Here is a 27383-nt window from a genome sequence, read left to right as displayed (position 1 = left end):
TATTCAGAAGTAACAGGAAGAAAAATCATCAGATTGGAGGGCCAGACAAACAGTAAGGTAAATGACGAGACTTCCAACACAATCACACTAACAAGAGAAGAAGCGAAATGATGTGGTTTTATATTGGTGATCAAAAAGACCCAATATGGAACTATGTTTTGGCTAAAAAAAACCTGCCTTGGGGGGTCTCTTGTAGAAAACCAAATCAGAATAATGTTCTTCCAAAGTGGAAAAGTTCAAAACAACAAAGTAAACCAGTAAGCAGTATCTGGAACACACTCACGATGCAGTTCTCTCTGTGGCAAAAGCGCGGGAGCAACAAAAATCACAATATATAGCATCTCCTCTTGTTAGTGCGATTGTGTTCAAAGTCTCATCCATCAAGATATCCAGAAGTTCCATCAAGCTTGATTTTGTTCCAACAGAAATCAAGACTAGAAAACTATACAAGAGAAGGAAAGTGCAGGGCCCTGATGGTTACCTGGAAGAGACCCATCCAGGCTCATCCTCTCACCTGCTCTCTCAGAGTCAGTCTCACTGACGCTGGATGTCGGGCTGCCTATTGAAGCGGTTTTCTCACCATCGCGGTTAGCAGATTCCTTCTGCCTACTCTTAGCAGCTTCCATTCCTTTAACACGGCGGGCATGGCGGTTCCCCTTGTAGTGTGCTTCAGCCTGGCTCTGCCCAGTGATAAAAGGGAAAAGATCAGTCAATCAAATGTGACCTTACAAGGTAAGTGGTCAATATTTATCATTTAAATGTAATTCTTTACAGATTACTCCACTATATTTCTCAGAATTAATTCATTAGCAATTATTTTAACAGCCATAATAGGTTACGCCTTCCTGAAGTGCATTGTTACAAGAATCTTATTTACAACAGATTTCTGGCTGCCTTTAGAACAGCCCAGATTTGCTACCATCTGCAGGAGAACTGGGGGAGATACATTGAGTTTCAATCAGACACTTTTGGAAAAGTGAGGAAAAGCGATGAATTTGATAATTTTTAATCTAGAGAATAATCTCTTTTTATTATTAGTGCCACACTAATTATACTACCAGGGACTAGTCAGTGAAATTAACTAGTGAAACAAACAATGCATATACAGTAAAATATCCAGAGAATCAATTTGTGGGTCCAATTAACTAGAAGAAATAATAATAATTTCATGAGGCATAGAACTTGGCATCCTTCTTTGTGAAAATTAATGCTAATTTTTGTACTACACTGATGCAGGGTCATTATTCACCCTCTCCGTTTGCTACTCTCTGCCCTAATCATATTTCTAACACCCACCCTCTGCCCCAGCAGTCCTGCAACCCCCAAATAGGCTGGGGTTTGTTGTGACCATTTGTTTCCCTCTCTTTTTCTTAGCCCGAGTGTTCTCATGGTATTCTCTCACTCTTGCTCAGGACTGAGGTTCTTGTGATTGTCTCTTTCAGACATGAAGGTCTTGTCACAATCTGTCTCTTTGTCAGACTGTATATGTGTTGTTGGGGGGGAGGGGTCTCACAGAACTTTCCCTCAGGGTGAAGTTCTTCATGGCAGTTTGTTTGATGGTTTTAATGTTTCTCTTGGGCTTTTTGTAGCTTTCCTGCTCTGAAAGAATCTTTATTAGATACTATGGTACAGTGGCATACCAAGGGCAGGGCAGAGCAATGGGTTTGGTCCGCTCCAGGAGCAGATAGTAAACGGTTTTACTGAGCAGTTTTGCAGCTGTCGGTTCTGCCGGTCCCCTGCCCCAAAACAGGAAGTTGATGCCAGAGGGGGCAAGGGACCCACTGAGCCAATAGCCGCGCAACTGCTCAGTGCACCCCTTTACTGCTTGGATGGAAGGGGGGGTGACATGCCTGGAGGACGGGAGTGCCCTGCCCCGGGTGGCAACCAAGCTAGGTATGCCACTGCTGTGGTACAATCAAAGTGGTTTGCATATTACCTACAGGTACAGTGGGTATTTTCCCACTCCCTAGTGGGCTCACACTCTAAGTTTTGTACCTGGGGCAATGGAGGGTTAAGTGACTTGCCCAAGGTCACAAGGAGCCACAGTGGGAATAAAACCTAATTCTCTCAGCTCTCAGCCCACTGCACTAACAGGTTACTCCTCTGTTCCCTGCAGGACTGAAAGTAGATTACAGCCAGCTATTTTAAAAAGACACTAAACAGGATCTGAAAATGCACCTTGCCCAGAGTACCCCTGTCACCCTATCATACCCCAGGTATTAGAAGTGGGGGTGAAGAGCAGAATGTGCTACTGAAGTAGGGGAGGGCTGGGTTCTAAGTAGTGCAACCCAGAGAGAACTGGCCCAATTAAAAGTATTTCATGGTGTTTATCTGCATTTAGCTAATGCTCAGTTTAAGCCTTGCTTGTCATCCTGAAATTCTACCCTCTGCTAATTGTGTCCATCTGTTCATCACATAAATCTGTCAGCTTTTGCATGAATCTAGTGTGGTATGAACAGTGGCATTTCAGAATATTTGGGGAGTCAACACAAGCCAGAAATCAGCAAGCTTTCTAAATGATACTCAGTACAAAACTAGCACAGCCTAGGACTAGCTGATGGCCCACTGTGTGCTGGAGACTCGGTATGTTCTCAAACTGACCAGGACCTGAGATATAAGGTAGCATGCTGAGCCCACAGGAGGGAGTCTAAGCCACTGTACAATGGCAAGATCTGCTGACTGGCTTGGCCACTGTTTGGAAACAGGATACTGGGCTGGATGGACCATTGGTCTGTCCCAGTATGGCTACTCTTATGTTATGACTGGCTGGAAATATACTTGTAGCAGGTCCCAGATTAAACAGCAATCAATGCCTTTTAGCTACCAGACTGTCACTACAATACGTGGCGTAGATGGGACAGTAACATGCAAAGAAGCCCCTAAATAACTGCAAACAAAAGCCTCTAGAGACTGGCTTTTGTTGAACAAGAAGCCTAGAGAGTCAAGAGGAAACTGCCAGGCCCCAAAATATCTTGCCCCTCCTGTTGGTCTGTTTACATGCATGGTTTCTTCCCAGAAGCTGTTCTCCACTATTACCCTAACAGTGAGGTCACAATGCTGACACTATGATATCACACTCATGATACCAGAAACATGATATCACCATGACCTGACTGTGATGCCACCTTGCAATGAGATAGGAAAGGGACCAAACTAGAAAGAGAGAACATGGAGTGGGGTGGGGAGGGGGGCGGTGTTTGAGAAACCAGGGAGAGACAGTGCTAAAAAATTACAGATAGTAATTTATAACAATCATGACAGGAATACAGAAAATGAACATCCAAGCTTTATTTATCTAACTTAATTTATCCGATAGTTGGTAAGGAATATCTAAGGGCCCCTTTTGCTAAACTGGGCTAGTGATTTCCGGCACGGCAAATGTGATGCAGCCCATTCAATTCGAATGGGCTTTGTCGCATTGCCGCATCGTTTAGTAAAAGGGACCCTAAATGACCTGGATGCTTCGAAAGCAGGAGGATTGGATGGAGTGAGGGATGGGGTAGGGGGAGAAATATTAAAAATGGTGAGCGTTTCCCAGGAAGCAATGACAGTATATTGTTTGTTGGCTATTGTTTGTTTAAGAAAAGTGGAAAATAGCTAGATAAAAGAACATATCTGTCTGGACTGTTTGTTGGGTGTTAGTTCTTATTCAGTCTGGTACCATTTATGTAACTTCTAAAACCATGTTAAATCCATAAATTTCTGTATAAGTACTAGTGATATTTAGATGAAATGTTCTGTTGTTGAGAAGTGGCTTGGTAAAAAGTATTTTAAAAAAATAGATATAGTAAACAGAACAGATCTGAGCTGGGCACCACAGCAGCCACACACCAACAATACCAGCTATGACCACTAGGCAAGAATGTTGTCACCAAACATCTTAGTACAATTTCCAGAGTATTGATATGCTGATTTATGAAGCATAAAAACCAGGTTGTGCTTGAGGGCCTGATGCTCATGTTTAGCAATCTCTTGTCTGCACATGTCTGAGCTCCTGAAATACCAGGCTTCCTACTGATTTGCATTTACAGCCCACTCCAGGCCCTGGCAGAGATTCAGGCCAAGAGATAAAAACAGGAACATAGGGAGATCATGGACAGTATTCACCATAGCCTCCCAGCTCCTTACACTGCCAGCCATAGATCCTTAAATGTGGCAGTTTACTCTCAATTAAGTTTCCTTAGGTTCATAAAATAAAAGCTTTTATAGACCTCTGAGGGGAGATATGATAGAGGTCTATAAAATAATGAGTGGAGTTGAACGGGTAGATGTGAAGCGTCTGTTTACGCTTTCCAAAAATACTAGGACTAGGGGGCATGCGATGAAGCTACAATGGAGTAAATTTAAAACGAATTGGAGAAACTTTTCTTCACTCAACGTGTAATTAAACTCTGGAATTCGTTGCCAGAGAATGTGGTAAAGACGGTTAGCTTAGTGGAGTTTAAAAAAGGTTTGGACGGCTTCCTAAAGGAAAAGTTCATAGACCATTATTAAATGGACTAGGGGAAAATCCACTATTTCTGGGATAAGCAGTATAAAACATTTTGTACTTTTTTGGGATCTTGCCAGGTATTTATGACCTGGATTGGCCACTGTTGGAAAAAGGATGCTGGGCTTGATGGACCTTTGGTCTTTCCCAGTATGGCAATACTTATGTACTTATGTACTACAATCCTCAGTAACATATCAGGCAGCCTCCATTTGGAATTCCCTTCCCTCTTCACTTAGGCAAACAGGGCATTATTTTGAGTTTAGGAAGTTGTTAAAGACTTTCCTTTTCAAGAAATATCTCTCTTAATTTATAGTTGTTATATTTTCCTGTTTTGAGATAATAATTTATCAATGTTGTAACTATCTGGAGTATGCTCCTTCACTTGATTGTTAGTTACCTGCTTAGAGCTTGTTGGTTGTAGCAGGCTATAAGACCAGAATGTAATCTAATATAACTAACCTTATTGCTGACATAATAAATAGTAAAACCACCATGCTAAAGGGAGCTCAGTGAATGTAAGAATTGCCATAATGGGACAGACCATTAAGCCCAGCATCCTGTTACCAACAGTGGCCAATCCAGGTTACAAGTATCTGGCAATATCCCAAAACATTACAATGCATTTATGCTGCTTATCCTAGAAATAAGCAGTGGATTTTCCCCAAGTCCATCTTAATAATGTCATATGGACGTTTCTCTTAGGTAGCTATCCAAACCTTTTTTAAACCCACTAAGCTAACTGCTTTTACTACATTCTCTGGCAACGAATTCCAGAGTTTAATTACACGTTGAGTGAAGAAATAATTTCTCCAATTCATTTTAAATGTACTACTTTGTAGCTTCATTGTGTGCTCCCTAGTCATAGTATTTTTTGGAAAGAATAAACAAAAGGCTACTCTTACGTTCTTATGACATTTTTATTATATGATGTTATTATATGTTTGTTCTACTACACTGTTTAACTGTGTATATTTCTGACATTATGACAATCAGTTTAGAAGGGCTATTTGCATTTGAGATGTGCATAAACCTGTACTTAAATGTTTAGCTTGCATAAATGTCTAACCATCTGATATTTAGCGCTATTTAACTGGCCATGAACAGCTCATGGCAGGTTAAATAGAACTTAAATGACTATTCATGAATATTCAAAGCATTGTTTGGCAGCCAAATCGAGCTGCCCAAATAGCAGGCCAATCTTTGGCTGTTATAAACTTAACCAGCAAGCGTTGAATATTGACTTGGCCGGTTAAATTTAAGCCGGACAAAAATAAATCGGATAATCAATGCTGGTCACTGGAAATGGCTCGGCACTGAATATCCGGGCTCACTGCTGATTGTGGGAGTTAGCCGGTCTGCCTCCCAGGGTCTGAATATCGGCCCCTGAGTTCCCATTTTACAAAGCCAGGCTATGCATGCCAAAAACCCAAGTGCGTGAAAATGGCTAGACACTGTGGTCCGGGCGTGTTTTGGGCAAAACTACGCATGCCTAGGAAATACACATTTATTCGTCATTTTAAAAAGGGAATAAATGTCAATGTTCTAACAGATCGATGCTGATTTACACCTGCCACCAAGCACAAACTGGATTTGGAAACAGACGCTAATGAGCAGCACTCCACTGGAAGGATTAGGAGAAGTTACCTCCCCTAGTGGTTTTCGTCTTTCTCATTCCCCCCACACCCCCTCCCCCAAAGCCAAACTAGCAAAAATACCAGTCTCTGTGACAGCACTGGGAAAATACAAGTTTATGTTGCTAAAATGGTAAAGATAAACATGTGTATCCTAGCACACACATATTTATGTGGTGATTTTCAACCCATTGAAATGTGACCTATTAAATTTATGCAAACTGGTTAGTGGACTGAATATTGTCGCAAACGGGGTAGGTCGCCACTCCAACCTAATCTGCCCCCAGTCTGCCCCTAATATGGCCGGTTAGCGGGAATATTCAATGGCACTGTCTGCTTAAGTGCCACTAAATATCCTCATTTAGCCCTGGACAAATGATTTAAATGCTTTGAATATCTACCCCTATTAATATAATAAACCATATAAAAGTATTGTGCACCGCCTTGCTGTGCTGTCATGAAATGGCAGTATATCAAATAAAACCATAAACCATGTCAGTGTGAGGAAGAGTAGGATGTCCCACTCCTGGATCAACCAGCTGTACCTACCCAGCCAGATAATAGCAAAGGTTTTACTCAGGATCAAACATCGATCCTACTCATGGATCACAATGCAGTGGTAACTACAATAAAGTTTGAGGCTCCTGAGCTCTGAGCTGCCTGTTGGCACTTTAACAACAGTTCAGTTGTGGGATTTGCTGCTTCTTGGACTGAGACTTCAGACAAATTAGGAATTTGTCTATAGGAAAAAGGACTGAAAACTCCGTTATTTGACCTGTTTCTACATTTATAGTAAGATTTTCCTCCGAGTTTCTGATGCTGATGGAGGCAAGAATGTAATAGTCTCAATCAGGTTTTAGTTAGTTTAACTACACAACTGGGCTCTGGGGACACTCAAATGTCTATGGAATAAGAGACCAGCTTGTAGAGCTTTCTACTAAAGGATGTGACTGAACAGTTAAATTGCCTTATATTATGCTGGGTTTTGAGGCCATTTGAGTTTAAACAAATTAACAGGTTTTCCCACTGTTGAAGTTAATTTCCTTTTTCTCAATTTCAATCCATTGTTTATTGAATCTAATATGTATTTTACTGTGCACATGCATGCAGAGCATGCCTCTTGGAATAATCTTCAAGAATTCCATTTGCGTGCCTGAGTGTGTGTTTGCTTTTTTGTGTGCCCATGTGTGAGTGTATACGTCTGTTTTGCGTGTATATGTGTGTATATTTTTATATGTGTGTCCGTGTTATATGTATGGACGTGTGTGCATGTCTATGCTTCTGTGTTTTGTGTGTGTGTGTTTATTTATTATTCATCTTATTTATAGCCCACTTTTATCAAAAGCGGGTAACAGGTTAACACACATAAAAACTTACATGGCGACACAGACAATCACAAGCTCAGATTCAGCACAGTTCAAATCATTCTTCAGGATAAGCCTTTACAAAATAATGGGTTTAAACTGTTGAATGTTTTCACATGTTCTGAGGTAACCTGACAAAGCGTTCCATAGTGATGGGTCAGCAAATGAAAAGCTTGTGATTTTGTCTCTAGATAATGGTATGATTTTGGAGAGGGTAGACACACCTGTTGAGAGGTGTCAGATCTCATTGCACGTCTTGCTTTGTATATCTTCAATACCTTACAGAAGTATGTAGGAGCAGTCCCATAAATGCACTGATTAATTAGTACCAGAACTTTAAATAATATTCTGTAGGTGACCGGAAGCCAATATAGCGTCTTTCACACTGGTGTGATATGTTTCTACTCCCTCCAGGGTATCCACTCTATTAGCTACTGTATCTTTGTGTCATCCACAAAAAGGCAAATCTTTCCTTCCAACCCTTCAGCAATATCTCCCACAAATATATTAAGCAGAATAGGCCCCAGCACCGACCCATGAGGAACTCCACTGCTCACCTTCCTATCCTCCGAGCGGATTCCATTTACCACCACCCTCTGCCACCTGTCGGTCAACCAGTTACCTATCCAGTTCACCACTTTCAGTCCCAAGTTCAGCCCTTTCAGTTTATTCACACGTCTACTGTGGGGGACCGTATCAAAGGCTTTGCTGAAATCCAAGTAGATTACATCTAGTGCACGTCCTCAGTGACGATCCTAGGTCGGCTTCCACCTGGGGCGGATCACCAATGCGCACCCCCTCCTGGTGCAATGACACCCCCCCCCCCCCAGCGCATCAACACCCCCCCCCCCCCCCCCCCCCAGGGTGCATTCTTGGCTGCTGGGAGCAGCCGCGCGGCTCTCGGCTCCACTGGCTCCCTGCTCCCTCTGCCCCGGAACAGGAAGTAACCTTGAAAGGTATTCATATCCAAACAAATCTTTTTCAGACAGGGAAGCTATGGAACTAATTAATGGACATGAAATGAAACTGGAAAGAGGTAAGCTTAAAAGCAAGGAAATACTTTTTCATGAAAAGAGTTGTGGATGCCTGGAATGCCCTTCTGGTGGAGGAGAGTAGGGACAAAATCAGTGACAGAATTCAAAAAGGTGTGGGATAAACACAGAGAATGGGATCAAAGCAAAATGTATGATATAGAAGGATGCAACCTGCAAAAAGAGGTGAGTACAATCCTAAACAAAGGCACAGAGAAGGTAATCTGCTTATTCTGCACAGTGCAGTAGGTACAACTCTAGCCATCTTGCTGGGCTTGTTTGTTCTGTTTGTCTGTCCTAATTAGATTGTAAGCTCTGTCGAGCAGGGACTGTCGCTTCATGTTCAAGCGTACAGCGCTGCGTATGTCTAGTAGCGCTATAGAAATGATAAGTAGTAGTAGTAGTAGTAGTAGTGGGCAGACTAGATCATTTTTATCTGTCTGTAAAACTGAGCTTCTATGGGTCCCTAACACAACTGGGGACATAGCTGACGTCAAAATCTCTTTTGGGAAGTATGAACTCCCCCTCAAATCACAAGTCAGGAACCTTGGAATGCAGCTCAATTCAACACTTACTCTGATCCCCCCAAATCCAAGTAACCTTCAAAAGCTGCTTCTATCACTTGCGACAACTACACTGCCTGTCTCCTTACATTGAGAAGGCAAGCCTTGTCTCAGTTGTGCATGTCATGACAACATCAAGACTGGATTACTGTAATGCACTCTACACTGGTCTGACTAATCAGAAAGTGAGCCCCAATGCTCTGGAATGCACTCCTTTAAAGACTCCACTGAACACAAGACTATCTCTACTTCAGGAAGCAGGTGAACGTTTGGCTCTTCAACTAGGCCTTTAACGGAATAAGTATATGACACCAGCTGCAAGTACTATAGCAGGACATGTTTATCTACTCCAACCCTAGCCAAGATAATATTCAAGCACCTTTCTGATCTCATTTGCAACTCTCTAATTAGTCCCTTATTTTCTTACTCCTGTTACTCTATCTCATCTATCTATCTATATGTTCCATCTTTGCTTACACCCTATGCTGTCTATTAAAATGTTTTATTGGGTACTGTGTTGACATTATAATGTAGCATACTATGCCTTACTTTGTATTGTTGTTTGAATATTTTTACTGCTGTATTTGTCTATTGCTTATGTTTGACTTATTCTTGCTGTACACCGACTTGAGTGAATTCCTTCAAAAAGGCAGTAAATAAATCTGGTTACAGTGTTACTATGTATTGACACACAATCCCTGACAAGTTCCCTCTGGTCTGGATGTACTAACAGAAGCACTTATCTTTATATTGGAATTAATTTTGTTAAAAATAGGGTGATAGGTACTGCAATCTATGTTAAATTTTCCCTTTTTATGTATAAGAGAAATAATTACATTTGCCATTACCCTGACAAGGTCTGCTGCTAACAAAGAAAATTAAAGAAATGACACAGAAATAGTCCCAGTTCCATGAAATATTTTTGTAAGAAATCTCTGTGATAGCCATCAGGTCCAGGGCACTCTCCGCCATGAAAAGCACTAACTAATTTGAATCTCCTGAGCCTGCTGGCTTGTTCTTCCTTTCAGACCAGGTCTACATCAGCAAGAAAGAAACTGAATCCCTCAGACAGAGCAACAGGGAAGTCAAAATACAGGGAAGCAAAACAGCTGACTAATCTCTGAAGAGTTATGAACTACTGTGCCAGAGCTATTAATGATTAACTAGCTATCAACCAGTCAGCCTTGTTATTGTGATAGTAAAAGTAAACAATGCATGCTCTGTCAGGCTTCAGTTCACCTCTGACTACCATCCCAAAACCTAAAGTTTTCCTCAAGTGATCCCTCTTTAAGGCCCTGATGCTCAAACCTCCGGTGCTGTTCTGAATAATGCTGTAAAATACCACCGGAACAGCACAGAACAACGCCTTAATACTCAATGCTAATGAGATGCAAATATAGGCATGCTCACATCATTGAGCATTAGGGAGTTCAGCGGGAGGTGTGTGCTTGGCTCAGAAGAGTTCCACAGTAAGCTTGGTTCCTGTGTGCATGCTCCTGGTAAAACCCAAACGTGAAGCACACATTATCATCTGTTTTCTGTGGCCTAAAAATAAGTGTTTTAATTTCTTTTTTAAACTTGCAGGCTTATTTTCGAAAGAGAAGGGTGCCCATCTTTCGACACAAATCGGAAGATAGACGTCCTTCTCCCAGGGTCGCCCAAATCGGCATAATCGAAAGCCAATTTTCGACGTCCTCAACTACTTTCCATCGCGGGGATGACCAAAGTTCATGGGGGCATGTCAGAAGCATAGCAAAGGCGTGACTGGGGCGTGCTTAACACATGGGCGTCCTCGACCGATAATGGAAAAAAAAAGGGCGTCCCTGACGAGCACTTGGGTGACTTTACTTGGCCCTTTTTTATTTTACGACCAAGTCACAAAAATGTGCCCTAAATGACCAGATGACCACCGGAGGGAATCAGGGATGACCTCCCCTTACTCTCCCAGTGGTCACTAACCCCCTCCCACCCTAAAAAAAATGTTAAAATATTTTTGCCAGCCTCTATGCCAGCCTCAAATATCATACCTAGCTCCATGACAGCAGTATGCAGGTCCTTGGAGCAATTTTAGTGGGTACTACAGTGCACTTCAGGCAGGCGGACCCAGGCCCATCCCCCCCTACCTGTTACACTTGGGGAGGAAACAGCAAGCCCTCCAAAACCCACCAGAAACCCACTGTACCCACATCTAGGTGCCCCCCTTCATCCCTAAGGGCTATGGTAGTGGTGTACAGTTGTGGGTAGTGGGTTTTGGGGGGGACTCAGCACACAAGGTAAGGGAGCTATGCACCTGGGAGCTTTTTCTGCAGTGCCCCCTAGGGTGCCCGGTTGGTGTCCTGGCATGTCAGGGGGACCAGTGCACTACGAATGCTGGTTCCTCCCACGACCAAAGGGCTTGGATTTGGTCGTTTCTGAGATGGGCGTTCTTGGTTTCCATTATCACCGAAAACCAGGGATGACCATCTCTAAGGTCGACCTAAATATTGAGATTTGGGCATCCCCGACCATATTGTGCACCGAGCACAAAAATATCTAGCAAACGGCCATTTTCTAACAAAAAGATAGATTTTTTATGGTTGAAAAATTGCTATGTTCGCTATTTGATTTTTAGACTTTTTCAGCAAAACGTCCAAAATCAGATTTAGATGTCATATCAAAAATACCCCTCATAATCTCCAAGTGTCACTCCTAATTTAGAATACCGTGTTTCCCCGAATATAAGACACTGCCTTATATTAATTTTGCGCCCAAAAAGGCACTAGGTCTTATTTTCAGGGGATGTCTTAATATTTCGGGGAAACACGGTTGGCCCGCCCACCTTCCCTCCGTCGCTCCTGCAACTACCGGTAACCCCCCACCCGAGGTCGCCCCCCCCACCCGAGATGGCGCTCCCACCCGAAGTCGCCGGACCCCACCCCCCTCCGTCGCTCAGAAACTAACCTGAACTTAAGCCTCCTTTCACTTTCCTTCCAGTTCGCAGGAGCAGCAGGGCAGGCCTCTCCTTCCTTCCGAGCCGCACCCTCGCCTGACGTTACGTTATGTCAGGCGAGGGCGGGGCACGGAAGGAAGGAGTGGCCTGCCCTCCTACTGCTGCTGCTTGCTGCGAACTGGAAGGAAAGTGAAAGGAGGCTTAAGTGCAGGTTAGTTTCGGAGCGACAGAGGGGGTTGGGGTCCGGCGACTTCGGGTGGGGGCGCCATCTCGGGTGGGGGGGGACGACCTCGGGTTGGGGGTTAGTTTCAGAACGACGGAGGGGGGCCCGGCGATCTCAGGGGGGGGGGGGGACCCTACTTACCGGGAAAAACAAAACTTTGCTAGGCCTTACTTTCGGGGGAGGCCTTATATTTTCTAAGGGCACCAAAAACCTCGGTAGGTCTTATTTTATGGGGATGCCCTATTTTCGGGGAAACACGGTAGCAGATACACTGTAGTGGTCACCGATACAGCAAGTTTGTATATATCATATTTTTCAGCATAAACCACCAGACTGGAGGAATCTAAGAAAAACACATAAATTCTACTGTACATATGGTCACTGGTTAGGGGCATAACTTCTACTAGTTGAAAGACTCCAGATGGTGAAGTCCAAACATGCAGAAGGTGTCAGGGGTGGCAGCAACATCATGGACTGGATTCAGACAGACTTTCCAGGTCCCACCCATAAGCAAGGCAGATAGTTTACATCCTGCCAGAGTGTTAGCCAAGCTGTAAAAGTGTTTTGGCAAGAATTCAGACCATATAAAAACACCTAAAGTAAATAGCAGAAAATACAGTGCAGTCCAAAATCATGAAGTGGCCACTGGGATCTGAGTAAGATCCTGTAATCATCATGGATTAAAATGCAGGCCCCCACCCACGTACCCAGAGTTAGAGTAATACATAAAATATATTTGACCCACCCATTCTCTCGTTAACTTGTCATATTCACTTCTCATCAAACATGTCTCTTGGAACACTGCTATGTTGGGTTCTGGTGGGGGGGGGGGGGGGGGAGTTCCCCAGAAACTGGCTAATATGGAGTAGTCTAAGGGTTAGAATAGGAAAGCCTGGTTCAAATTCAACTGCTGCTCCCTGTGATCTTGGACAAGTCACCCAATACTCCTTTTACTAGGCCACATTTGGCACTAACGTGCCTAATGCAGTAAAAATGGCTTAATGCAGGACACGCTACAGTGGTACTTTTTTAATGTGCTTGTGTTAACCATGCAGTCAAAAATTTTTTGAGGGGGCACATCAGGGACAGAGAATGGGCATTCCTGCGTTAGTCAGTTAGTGCATCTACAGAAAAAAATAGAAAATCAGGTTTTTAGGGCTGCAGTAAAAACAAGGGCAAAACTACGGGTGGGCCCAGGCCCACCCAATCTCAGCTCAGGCCCGTCGTCTTTTGTGACCCTCCAATTAGTGCCGGTCTGGCTGCAAACACAGCTGCACAGCCTTTCATTCACACACGTGTAGACGTGCCTCCAGTCCAGCAACAGTAAACAACAACCACCACTCATGAGAGCTCCCTTAAAATCCCACCTGATGCCTGTTTCTCCCTCCCTCCCCTTTCATCCACCCACCATGCAGCAGGATCCCTCCCATTACACCTCGCCAGGTCCATGCTAATAAACAACCAAGGCAGAGGCACAGGATCGTGGCCTCTCCCTGCCGCTACTGCTTCCTGTGCCAGCCAGGAAGTTGACCTCAGAGGAGGTAGGACCGTTAAAGGAAACAGTAGTGGCAGGCAGAAAACCGTGGTCCTGTGCCTCTGCCTTGGTTGTTTATTAATTTGGACCCTGCGAGGTGCAACGGGAGGATTTCGTGCCGCATGGGGGGGTGGATGCAAGGGGAGAGAGAGAGAAACAGGGTAAGACAGGATAGGAGAAGCAGTGGGTCCTGGAAAGGATGTGGTTGGGACTGGGGAGGCTTTTGTACTGGGCTGGACTCCTGCTGAACTCAGCTAATCTGAGATGGGCCCTGCCTTATCACTAATCAGCATTCAGCCCAAGGCCTCTCAGCAGGTAAAACAAATATGTGTAATTGTGGGCTTCTGGGTAGGGGTAGGCTCTTAACTGCGGGGGGGGGGGGGGGGGGGGGTGGTATGTTGGTGAGTTTCTGGTTGGGGATGGGCTCAGTGCCCAGGTTAAAATAATAATTAGAAAAAAGGTTGTATGTTTTATGTTGGTTTTCGGGTGGAGATAGTCTCTGCAGTGCCCAAGACATTAAAAAATAAAATGTTTTACATTGAATGCTGGTGTGCTTCAGGGTGGAGGGAGGGGGAGATTGGGAAGGGCAGGGGAGATGCCAGACTATGGGGGGACAAATAGAAGGTAGGAGAGTACTGACGCTAGGCTACAGGGAGGGATGAAAGGGTAGGGTACAGTTGATGCCTAGCTGCAGGGATAGATGGTGGGGAGGGGAAGGATAGGGCTGATGCTGGGCTACAGGGATAGATGGGGGGGGGGGAGAGAAGAGAAGGGAAGGGTAGGGCTGATGCCATGGATGGAGGGAAGGGAAGGGTAGGGCAACACCAGGCTACAGAGATGGATGGGGAGTAGGGGAAGGACAGAGAAGGGCTGATGCCGGGCTACAGGATAATTTTTAACTTTTGGTCCTCTATTCTGTAATTGATGAGGGTTGGTATGTGTTCTGTATGTGACCAAGGTGAGAGATTCTGCTGGCATGTGGTTTGTGTGGGGTCTATGAGTCTGACTTGCCTGAACTTTCCAATGGAATGTGTATTGCTGCTATGTATATTCACTGATGCCTTTATACTGTTATTGGTATTTGTGTTCAGAATTGAGGTTAAGGTTTGCAACATAGTCTCTAAGAAGCTTCTTTGCAGGCTTTAGTGTTACTTGACAAAGTACCTGGCAGTGAAGGGATTTTGTATTGCTATTATTGAGCTGCTACCAGCATTTGAATACATTTTTCCTATGTAATTATATTGCAGGATCCTGTCATGTGTGTTGAGAGATTTGTCATTGTAGTAGACTTATGTCTGGTCAATTTTAAGATATGGGATAATGTAATTATATTTAAAAATATCAATGTTTCCATTAAATATGTATGTGGTTTATGTTGATGCAGGGCAGCTGTTGGGCAGAATACTTAGAAATCCATCATCAAGTGCATTCTAAGGCATTATTTTGTAGTATCCCAAGAAACAATACTCATATATAGTGCTCACCCATATTAGCTCTGGGCCCACCCAAAATGTCAGGTCTGGCTAAGCCACTGGGTAAAAATTACCTTAGTATGTGGGGAAAACCTGCGTAAGAATGCGCTAAGCCCAATTTCTACTGTAGCTTAGTAAAAGGACCCCTTAGATTGTAAATCCTCTATAGTAATAAAAATTGCCTATTGTCTTAATGTAATTTGCCCTGAATGTCTAAGAAAGCTGTGAGCTAAATATATCTTCTTTTCACTGCAGAGGACACGCCTCTTTTTTATATCATCAGTGGAAATCACTGATAGGGTTCAAACCAGGAACTGCTGGGAGAGGAAGGGCATAGCGGGTTGAGGGGGGTTCCCCCTTCCACGCCAACTGAAGTGGGGAAAAGAAAGGAAGTTCAAAATGTTCTGGGTCAGTAATAGAAGGTTCTGGATTGGTGACCTGGCAGAAAGTCGCCAATAGCAATGAAGCTAATTGGCAGGCCAGAAGCAAGCAGGGCTGGGAGAGTCCACTAGAGGTCAAGAAGCGAGAATGTAGCCACTCACCCCCCCCCCCCCTAGTGAAATATACTGGCCAAAACCAAGCAAAGAAGGGGTTGCTGAGAACCAGGAAATTGGTCATAGAAACCAGAAGGCTACCTAATTTCTCTGTAGCTGTGTGGCTAGTAACATAGTAAGTGACGGCAGATAAAGACTGGTCCATTCAGTCTGCCCAAACGTCATTCATGATTAAATCAGCAATGAACATGATACTATATACCTGAAATACATAAGTACTGCGATACTGGGACAGACTGAAGGTCCATCAAGCCCAACATCCTATCTCCAACAATGGCCAATCCAGGTTACAAGTACCTGGCAAGATCCCAAAACAGTACAATACTTTTAATGCTGCTATCCTAGAAATAAACAGTGGATTTTCCCAAAGTCCATTTTAATAATATGGACTTTTCTTTTAGGAAGCTAGCCAAACCTTTTTTAAACCCTGCTAAGCTAACTGCTTTTACTACATTCTCTGGCAACGAATTCCAGAGTTTAATTACATGCTGAGTGAAGAAATATTTTCTCTGATTAGTTTTAAATTTACTACGTTGTAGCTTCACTGCATGCCCCCTAGTCCTAGTATTTTTGGAAACAGTAAACAATTGATTCACGTCTACCTTTTCCTTTCCACTCATTATTTTATAGACATGGTCTTTTTTTGGTGTTTCTGGGACATTAACTGTAGAAGTCCGCCCGGCTCTGTCCTTATGTTCCAGTTACAGAAGTTGCCATCAAAGCCCACTCCAGCCTATCCATCTAGTCATTTGCAGAACTCAGACCGTAAAAGTCTGCCCAGCACAGTCTTGGTTCTGGCTACTGAAGTTGCTATTGAAGCCCTGTCCAGCCCCTAAACTAGATTGCCATATACAGAACACAGACCTACAAAATCTACATGGAACCAGCCTTAGTTCTTCACAACCAGAATCGCCGTCCAAGCATCACTCACACATCCACACACATGTAGCCATTTAAGGCTTTTTTGTTTTGTTTCAAATACATTGTGAGAAGTTACACCTATCCAACTGTTCAGGAGGAACCCTCTCAGATGCACTACTTCAGAGGCTTCCATGATAGATCATCTATTAGCCCCTCCACCACCTATACAGTCCTCCTCTACCAGTGTTCCTCTACAGTCAGAATCAGGTAGGGTCTGGATTTGTGGGAGTTTAATGTGTGTTGATGGGTGGTCCAACTCACTTATTATGTGATTAGGGCCCATGAGAGGGTTAAGCCTGCCCTGCTTGGCAGGCTCAGAAAGGCCAAACCAAACCATTTGACAATGTTAAAGTGGGGATGAAAACTAGCACAAAATTAAGCAGAGTCACACAGTGAAAAGAATGGTATATTTTGGCAAGCTATTGATTCTAAGCAGTGGACAATGCAGAATCTTTATTTCCTCAAGCCTAACAGATAGGATCCAGCTTGCTCCATTAAAAATCATAAAATTAAAGTAGCAAAAAAAAAACAAACAACCAAACCCAAAACAATAAAAGCACAAATTTAATGAACTCTTTACACACAAGAGGTAAACTAATTCTTCACTCATTTACTCTGCAACACTAACTCAGAGGTGGAATAGAGCTTTTGTTTTTGTGAGGAAATGTTTGCTTGGGGTAGGGATAAAATCACATATATCCCTCACACGGAAACACCTTAAAACAGTGCCTCTCAACCCAGCCAGCCAGGCCCCCCACAATGAACACGGATGAGACAGATCTTCATATCAAGGAGGCAGTGCATGAAAATCTCTCCCATGCACACCCACCATGGACACCCTGAAAGTGAACCTGACGGTTTTACTTTGAACCTCACTGTATCCTCATCAACCACATGAAAGGCCCCAGTCTGTCAGGTCAATAAGTACCTTGGCAAGGCCTGGTCAGAAGCTGATGGTTTATGCCAGGTAAATTCAGGTTCAAGTATCTATTGCACAGAGCCTGGTGTATAGCCTAGCGATGAAGGTCCATGAGTTCTTAAAGCCTATCTTCCAGAAGTTAAATAACATAGAAGTGTCTGACTCTAACCCTACATTGTGTACCAGAGTACTGTGTAAGCATGTGCTGTGTCTCTTACAAAGATTGCTGTTATTCTGTCCTCATTGTACATTTAACAATGCGCTGCTATATATCAATAACCTAAATTCGACTTAGTACATGAAGGCAGGTTCATCTCTGAGCTGTCACAGCTGTTTTGAGTCCTTCTTGCAGAAATTTGCTAAATTAGTAGTAGTAGTGGCAAAAAGCAATGACTTCTGTAGCCTCCGGAGAGACAGACAGATGAGACAGGGCGGGGGAGCAGGCCTTTTTGAGAGCTTCTGACATAAGATGAAGGGTTTCACACCTGAAGCAAAGTCTTAGAAGCTTGCCCAATCGGAGCAAAGATTACAAATCCTACACTACCTATACGAAGACTGCTAGTGAATATGGATTAAGTTAAGCACTGGCACTTCATTTAACCCAGTGACCTTGACAGCTGAAAATCAGGACCAGAGTGAATACTGATGTAATTTTCTTTAGAACCTGCAGATGGCAGCATAATACATAAACAAAGTCAGTATAGGAGCACTGAGAACATAAAACAGCAATAAAAATAAAACTGATATTGACAGGGCAACTTTGTACCTACACCCTGGGCTTTATTTATGAAACGGATAAAGCCTTTCTCCAGACTGTGAGTACTGTATTTCAAATCTTAGTTGTATTCTTATATATGGTGTAAACTAAGCCATGCTTTTGTTCTAGCTTGTTTCCAAATAAACTATTATTGAAATATCACTACCAAAGTCACCTTGTCACAGTACAACTGGTACCAGATACTGGAATTCCATTAGACCACCCCTACTCCATTTATGTATGTATTTATTTATTAGGATTTATTTACCGTCACTTTAAAGAAATTCATCCAAGCAGTGTACAGCAAGAGTAAGTTGAACATAGGTAATAGACAATTACAGCAGTAAACATATTAAAAAAACAATACACATTATGACATAGAATTTCTACTTACAATGTCAACACAATATGTAATAAAACATCTGAAAAGACAGCACAGGGCAAGCAGATGATAAGACAGCATAACAGGAGTTAGATAGAGAATAAGGGCACATGAAGTCAGAAAGATGCATGAATATGATCTCAGGGTAGGAGTGTTTACCCCTATAAGCAAGTCCTAGTACAGTACGTGTAGCCAGTGTTAGTCCTTCTGTGTGTGACTAGCTGGTTTTTCTTCCATTAACAAACCAGGGGGCCCTTTTACACAGCAGTGGTAAGCCCAACGCGCGCTTACCGCTCACTCTTCCGGGACTAACACAGGCCCAATGAGGCTGCCAGCAGTAGTCCTGCCCCGAGCATGCGCCATTTCCGGGGGAAAAAAGAAACCCCCCAGAAATGGCTTTCGCAGCGGTAACCCAGCGGTAATCGGGCGTCGCCACACGCTGCCCAGTTACCACTGGGTTAGCATGGGACAGTGGCGTAGCTATATGGGGCCATGGGGACCTGGGCCCCCGTAGATTTGGCCCTGGACCCCCCGCCGCCGTCCCTCTCAACCCCCCTCCCGCCGCCAACCCTCCCCCACCACCGCCGTCGCCTACCTTTGCTGGCAGGGGACCCCAACCCCCACCAGCCGAGGTCCTCTTCTTCAGGCGCAAGGCTTCGTTCTGTTTCTGTGAGTCTGATGTCCTGCACGTACAACATGCAGGACATCAGACTCACAGTAACATGTTACTGGCTGATCTGCAAGGCTTTGTTCTGTTTCTGTGATTCTGACGTCCTGCAGACTCACAGAAACAGAACGAAGCCTTGCGTCGGAAGAAAAGGACCTCGGCTGGCGGGGGTTGGGGTCCCCTGCCAGCAAAGGTAGGCGACGGCAGCGGTGAGGGAGGGTTGGCAGGGAAGTGGGGTTGAGAGGGTCGTCAGCCGGGGGGGGGGGGGGGGTCAAAGTTGTTGTTGGTGGTGGTGGCGGCGGCGGGGGGGGGGGCTAAAATGTGCCCCTTCACCTCGGGCTGTGGACCTCCCTCCTGCCAAAGTCTGGCTACGCCCCTGGCATGGGAGCCCTTATCACCTGTGATAAACACAGTGTCTGCCCTTACTTGAGGAGGCCGCCAGAGGGCGCTCTCCCACGGAAAACTGGGAAAATGCCCATTCTGGTCCCTAGGGGGAGCTCCAGGGATCTAGCTGAGTGTTGACTTGCATGGGCCAGTAGAGGAAGCTCCGGAGAGATAGCTGGGGGAGTGAGAAGAGACTTCTAGGCCCAGATCTTTCTGGAACCAGAGGGGCGAGGTCTCAAGAGGTGGGGAGGTTTATTGGACACCTCATAAATAGATTCCTCTCAGTAGAGGAGGGGGTTTTGCCCGAAGGAGAAGAGATGGGAACCTGGAGACCTGAAGCCGGGACTGTGTGTCCCCAGTACTGAGGAGGGTGGATTGTGTGTCCCAGGACTGTGTGTCCCAAGTACTACTACTACTACTACTACTACTACTTAACATTTCTAGAGCGCTACTAGGGTTACGCAGCGCTGTACAAATTAACGAATAAGGACGGTCCCTGCTCAGAAGAGCTTACAATCTAAAGGACGAAATGTCAAGTTGGGGTAGTTGAGATTTCCTGAGAAGAGGTGTAGTGATTAGGTGCCGAAGGCGACATTGAAGAGGTGGGCTTTGAGCAATGATTTGAAGATGGGTAGGGAGGGGGCCCGGCGTATGGGCTCAGGGAGTTTGTTCCAAGTGTGGGGTGAGGCGAGGCAGAAAGGGCGAAGCCTAGAGTTGGCGGTGGTGGAGAAGGGTACTGAAAGGAGGGATTTGTCTTGAGAGCGGAGGTTACGGGTAGGGACGTAAGGGGAGATGAGGGTAGAGAGGTAAGGAGGGGCTGCAGATCGAGTGCATTTGTAGGTGAGTAGGAGAAGCTTGAACTGTATGCGGTATCTAATCAGAAGCCAGTGAAGTGACTTGAGGAGAGGGGTGATATAAGTATATCGGTTAAGGCGAAAGATAAGACGTGCGGCAGAGTTCTGAATGGACTGAAGGGGGGATAGATGGTAAGTGGAAGGCCGGTGAGGAGTAGGTTGCAGTAGTCAAGGCGAGAGGTAATGAGAGAGTGGATGAGAGTTCGGGTGGTGTGCTCAGAGAGGAAGGGGCGAATTTTGCTAATGTTATAGAGGAAGAAGCGACAGGTCTTGGCTATCTGCTGGATATGCGCAGAGAAGGAGAGGGAGGAGTCGAAGATGACACCGAGGTTGCAGGCAGATGAGACAGGGACGATGAGGGTGTTATCAACTGAGATAGAGAGTGAAGGGAGAGGAGAAGTGGGTTTGGGTGGGAAAACAATAAGTTCAGTCTTGGCCATGTTCAGTTTCAGGTGGCGGTTGGACATCCAGGCAGCAATGTCGGATAAGCAGTCCGATACCTTGGCCTGGGTTTCCGCAGTGATTTGTGGTGTGGAGAGATAAAGCTGGGTGTCGTCAGCATAAAGATGATAGTGGAAACCATGAGAAGAGATCAGGGAGCCTAAGGAAGAGGTGTAGATTGAAAAAAGAAGGGGCCCAAGGACAGATCCCTGAGGAACTCCAACAGAGAGCAGGATAGGGGAGGAGGACGAACCATGAGAGTATACTCTGAAGGTACGACGGGAGAGATAAGAGGAGAATCAGGAGAGGACAGAGCCCTGGAACCCAAAGGAGGACAGTGTGTCAAGAAGTAGGTTGTGATTGACAGTGTCAAAAGCAGCGGAAATCCTGGGGTAAGAAGTCCCCAAAGTACGGATGTTGGAACTGTGTGAGAGAAGTATAAGCAGGCTGAAAGTCCTGGGGTGAGAGACGTCCCTGAAGCATTGATGTTGAAACTGTGAATTGTTTAAGATGAACTAACAGCCGTGGGGTGGAGGATAGGACCATAAGGTTAATGAGAGTAAAGAAGGTCCTATCCAGGGGTGGTGGCTGTTATACCCTGAGACCCAGGTGTCCCACAGTAAATGGGCTCAGGGAGTGAATTTGTAGCAAACAAATAAAGGCTGGAGAGAAAGGTTCCCACAAAACTGAAGCATAGTTCTAATAAATTGAATGTACATGTACTCAGCTAATTTGCATATTTCTGAAAGCAGAGGAATCTGTGTTATCTTCCAGAGAAGGGTGACCCGGGGGGCCCCACCAGAAGAACTGGTAAGGGGGTCGGTTACCAGGAGATACAGCAGGGAGGCCCGGCCAGGACTGAAGGTTAATGGAGAGGTCACCCTGAGGGATAGGGGAGGCCCAAACATAGAGGCCCGAGTCACCAGTGTCCAAGAGAAGTGTTGTTTCAAAGTTGTTCCCTGAAGCAAAGGATTGGTCAGGCCAGGTAAGAGCCACTAGAGGGCTGCTGCACACCTGAAAGCACCCCTGCGGGCTTACACACCACCTCAATGTGTGGCAGTAAGGGCCCCCTGTCGCATGGCCATGTAGTAAGAATTCTCTTATCTGTGGTCATGTGTGCCTGGGGTCTTTTTACCCACTGTGGTAGAAAGAGTCCCTGCCACTAGTACAGGGTTCTTTTTCCTGCACTTTGTTAAAAGGACCCCTAGGAGGTCCTTTTAACCTGCTTTCTGAAGTAGAGGTAGTCTTGTGTTGAATCTAACTCTAGATTCAACTCCAAATGAACTGAACTCTGATCCTTCTATCCCTACTACCCTTAGTGATATCCAGAAGTTGCAGCAGATCCAGAAGGATATTGAAAACCAATCTGATACTTCAACTGTAACCTAGAAACAACAGACCAAATGCAAAAGATGTGAAGGAACTATATGTATGAAGTCCCAAGAACCTGAGATCAAGCATGACCATGCAGAAAGCTGAATCAGAGCTTGAATCCAACATGTATTTTATGTCTTGATGTTTTATTGGAAACCACTAATATTGGCGGTATAACAATGTTTTAAATAAATAAATGTATCCCTGTTAAATCATTCTGTGAAAAATTCATGACTTCCCAAGACATATCCAGATGCCTGTTCTCCCTGTCCAGCTCCGTAACCACAAAGAATATCTATCAAAGTTTATTGACGGGATATGCTATGAACTGGAAACACCCTTATGGAAACCTACAGACAATATCCACAGGCTAGACCACATAAAATCTTTCCATTACCTCCAGAAGCCAGGAGGAAAAGATAGAAGTGAAATAGAAAATAAAAAGGAAATCATCAGAAAAAAAGATAAAACAAAAGAGGAATAGAGAGATGGTGAGAGAATGACAAAAAAATAAATAAATACTGAATCAGAATATAAAGCCAGAGACAACAAAAGCTGGAAACTATTTTGTTACCTGATAAACAATACCTAGATACTATGGAGTCAATATTCAGTGTGGTTTAAATGGGTAGGAGAGGATGGGAGCAGATATCCCTCAGCACTGCTGACCACTGCGGTACTATCTGGTTACAGCTAAAGTAGTCTGGAGGTGAAGATGCCCTTTTGCAACGCTGTGGTACAGCTACCGCGGCATTGGAATGTGCCAATCTGCCACTACCGCTGGCCTACCGCAGGAGCCAGCGGTAGTGCTGCCCCCAGCGTGCACCATCTCTGGCACGACAGTAAATATATATATATTTTTTTGCACCGGGGGCTTACCTGGTGGTAATGAGGCAGCATCGCACACTGCCCGGTTAGTGCGGGCACCCTTACCGCCTCCTGAATAGGTGGCAGTAAGGGCTCCCCCTGGAAATGGCACTTACCACATAGCCTTGGAAAAAGGGGCCCAAAAGTCAGGGTGAAACTGGAAGTTATCTGGGAAGTCAGCCCTTGTCAATTTTTAAAAAGGCCATTTTAGACTCCCAAACTCTTTGAAAATTGACCTGTAAGCACTTTGTTTGCATTAGAGATGTCCTTTTTCTATTTCAAGAAGCGGATTCTCAGTCTGGAGCAGAGGAAACTACTTCAGCATTCCTTGTATCAGACAGTGGTCCCAGGAGTTTCCTAGTAAGACTGAAAAACAGGACTCCTAAAGGGAAGAACCTCATGGTGCTGAGAGGATTCAAAGTCCATCCAGGAGAAGCATCAAGTTCCTGTTTATTGGATGGAATCAGCAACTACACCCAGGTACCAACACAGGGAAAGTCCTATTAGAGTACAAATCTCACAATGAACTAATATGGAGGGTCAAAAACAAAGATCAGCCACCATATCCCTGTATTTGGGTGGCAGAGTAATATAGCCACATGCTTAAGCTTGGCAATCTGTCGCTGGGGATCTATGGAGGCACAAGTTTAAATCTAGGCTCTGCCTCTATGTCTCCCATAAGGTCAGTAATACAAATTGTTAACTTTTATGACAGTACTAGGGGTAAGGGAGAAAGGTTAGCACATGGCTTCAAGTCATCAGGGACAAATTGGGCCAGGACTTATTTTAACCATTTATTGTCCAGGTTTCTGTACAAAAATAAGGAGAATGGAGACATATGAGGTGGTGGATCTCTGCAGCTGGAACTGCTCCTGTCCTGGGATGAGCTTAGTGCGGAGGAGACACACAAGCTGACTTTTACAGGATAGGTATCTTCTAGGCCTCAATGATCAGAATCAAACACAGATGCTAGAGGCCATTAGCCCTAGATTAGCACCAGCGTTTTTCCTCCGCTCTAGGATCAGCGCCGGTGAGCACATGAAACAACGCGCTCGCCAGCTCTGACTGTTAATTGCGTGCAATTGAGGGTCTCCCGCATTCCTCCCTTATGATAAGTGGGCAGAATGCCAAACAAGGGAGGTGCTCCTGCTGCAAACCCTACACTGGCTTGGAGCGGGCATTAGGGTTTGGAGGAATGGGGTAGACCAACAGAAGAGGTTTGATAGGTCTGGGATTTTCTCCTGGACCTGTCAAACCTGAGCCTGCCCTTTTACAATCTACCCCCCCCCCCCTTTTACAAAGCCACACCCCACCCCCAACACTAACAAGACCCTGATGGTCCAGTGGGACTGCTAGCCCTCAGCACCTGCAAATCCCCGCCCCCCTCGGTGGCCTACCTTGGAGGAGGGAGGGACTAGCACTCCCTCCCTCCCTCCTCTGCGGGCACCTCCTCAAAATGGTGGCGCCCTGCCCAGTTCATCCTGGGATGCAAAAGAAAGCACCAACAAACAGATGATCAAAACCCTGCGCTGTTCCAAACAGCGCTTCAAAAATAGCACTGGAACAGCGCGGGGCGTTATTAGACCTATGATCAGAGATAATTGCATGCAAATTTAAGCACGCAATTATCTCTGATCATGGGGTAGAAGTGCGGGAGAATTGTGCCTGAGCATGCGCTCAGCACAATCCTCCCACACTTGTTTGACAGGTCTGGGCTGTCAAAAGCCCAAACCTGTCAAACACAGGTGCTGGAGGTCCATGGGACCACCAGGCCCCAACTACCCCTACCCCGAGCAACGGGGCCTGGAGGTCCGGCGGACCTCCGGTCCCCCTGACGATCCCCCCCCCCAGGTTCAGGGAGGGCTGGAGATCCAGAGGGTCTCCCGCCCCCCCCCCCCAACTCCCCCAGCAAAGGGTCCCTGGTGGCCTAGTGGGCGACCAACCCCCCCAGCAACAGGGGGGCCGGAGGTCCACTGGACCTCCGGTCCCCCCGCCCGACGATCCCCCCCCCCCAGGTTCAGGGAGGGCTGGAGATCCGTTGGGTCTCCAGTTCCCTCTAGTCTCCCAGTAAGGGGTCCCTGGTAGTCCAGTCCCCCCTACCCCCTATGTTGTGTGATGGAGGCGGGAGGGTAGCCCAGCCCTGCCCAGTGTATCCTGGGATGCGCTGGGTGGGGCTATACACCATATAAGGGAGTTTCTAGTCTGTTGCCTAGCACTAAAGTCAGGCTTAGTGGTTTGTAGCTTCCCAGATTACCCCTGGAATCCTTTTTAAAAACTGGCGTTCCATTGGTCACCTGGTCTTCAGCTACTGTGGACAATGTTAACAGTATATCTGCAGTTTCATTTTTGAATTTTTTTCAGTACCTTTTTTATTTTTAAATTCATGGGCCACCTATACACAGTCCTAGGCAAAACACAATTGAACATCTGAAACATTACAACAAACAATACCACACCAAGCAAGTTATAAAAGTTATCTGCATTCTGGTTGTTCAGCAGTTTGCCAATAAAAAAACTGTAAAAACCTGTTTCTTTAAGAGACTGGTATGTCCTCAGTCTCACACTGGTTTTGTAAAGTGCCCACTCTCAGTATAAGAAGTCCTCTTCCCCAGCAGACCCTGAACCTGCTATGACCTATTTTTAAAACCTGTCTTTGTTCTGGGACTGATTCACTGCATGCCACAGGGATGCATTACCAAGCTGTGCTTTCTTTGGCCTCTTCTCAGAGGCTTGTAGATTCTAGAGCTCAGTTTATTTTACAGTAACTTTTAAAAAAAAATCTTTATTCAGATGTGGGAGGAACAGACTGCAAAGTTATCTTAATTTGATTTTGTAGTGTTCTTTAAATTTAGTTATGGTGAGATGTTATGAACAAACTACATGAGAAAATAAACTCCCCCAGTTAACAAGAAAACAGGTACTTCACAGGCACCCTCACACATACTGTCCCACCACAGGCAGACAGACACACTGTCCCCCCACAGAACAGGTACAGCACAGGCAGCAGCAGTACACACACACAAAGACATACAGACTGGCTCACTGCAGAGCAGATACAGCACAACCAGCAGCAGTGCATACTCACCAAATACAGACAGCGGATTATATTCCCAGTGGGAAAAGGAAGCAGTCTGTATGAGTAAACTATGAGAAGTTTCTTTGGTGGATGTTTTGGTCTTATTCCTAAGTATTTTCTATATTGAGCAGTACTGGATTCAATTTAATATTTTATACCTCTTTGGAATAAAAGATCTGTATCTTGTTATTGTATGTCTCAGGGTGCTACCGTCTCCTCTCCTGAGGTTGCTTCTTAAATGCCCTTTCTGTATTCATATTCTGAGTGTCTCTTGGTGCAGCTGTCTCATCCTCTGAGGTCTGTCTTCAACAGTCCGTGCTGCATTCATATTGTGAATGCCTTAGGGTACTATGATCTATTCTCCTGAGGTCTCTGTTCAGCTTTCCATGCTGCATTCATACCCGGCGGAGTGCCTCAGGTTGCTGCTGTCTCTTCCCCTGAGGTCACTTTTCAGCTGTCTGTGCTGTATACATATTCCGAATGCCTTAGGATACTGCTATCATACTTTACACATGTGAAGGGCAATTCTATAACTAGGCGCTCACAGTAACCCATCCTTTTGCACACAAAAATATCAAGAAAAATATCAGTTATACATGAAGAGGCAAAAACATAATTCTGTAGGGCAGTGATTCCCAAACCTGTCCTGGAAGAACCGCAGCTAGTCAGGTTTTCATGGTATACACAATGAATACACATGAGAGAAACTTACATTCATAAAATTCAGCAAATTTGTGAGACAAGGCTTCTCTACCTTAGCTGAGATAATATTTAATCTCCTCTCTGACCTCATGTGCAACTTTCTTTAAATTAGTTCCCTTATTCATAACTAAATTTCCATGCAGTTTATAGAACAGGCTGAACGCCCGTCCACACATCTAAATGTAGATGCGGGCAATTATGCCAATTATAGAGAGGAGTGGCCTAGTGGTTAGAGTGGTGGACTTT

The 27383-nt window shown here is 45.0% G+C and overlaps 1 protein-coding gene across 3 annotated transcripts in view; it reads right to left on the bottom strand.

The window, feature by feature from the left end:
• The window catches only part of ZNF385A (zinc finger protein 385A), a 406012-nt gene that overhangs the window by 103778 nt on the left and 274851 nt on the right, over positions 1–27383 (bottom strand). For all 3 annotated transcript variants that reach the window (XM_030198320.1, XM_030198321.1, XM_030198322.1), the window contains one exon: positions 515–680. In XM_030198320.1, coding sequence (XP_030054180.1) covers positions 515–680 — 166 coding nt within the window. The remainder of the gene's footprint in view (positions 1–514; positions 681–27383) is intronic.

The sequence above is a fragment of the Microcaecilia unicolor genome, chromosome 3 (genome assembly GCF_901765095.1).
Source record: "Microcaecilia unicolor chromosome 3, aMicUni1.1, whole genome shotgun sequence".
Lineage (NCBI taxonomy): Eukaryota > Metazoa > Chordata > Amphibia > Gymnophiona > Siphonopidae > Microcaecilia > Microcaecilia unicolor.
The sequence above is the reverse complement of the archived record's forward strand: the minus strand, read 5'-3'. Positions and strand labels throughout refer to the sequence as shown.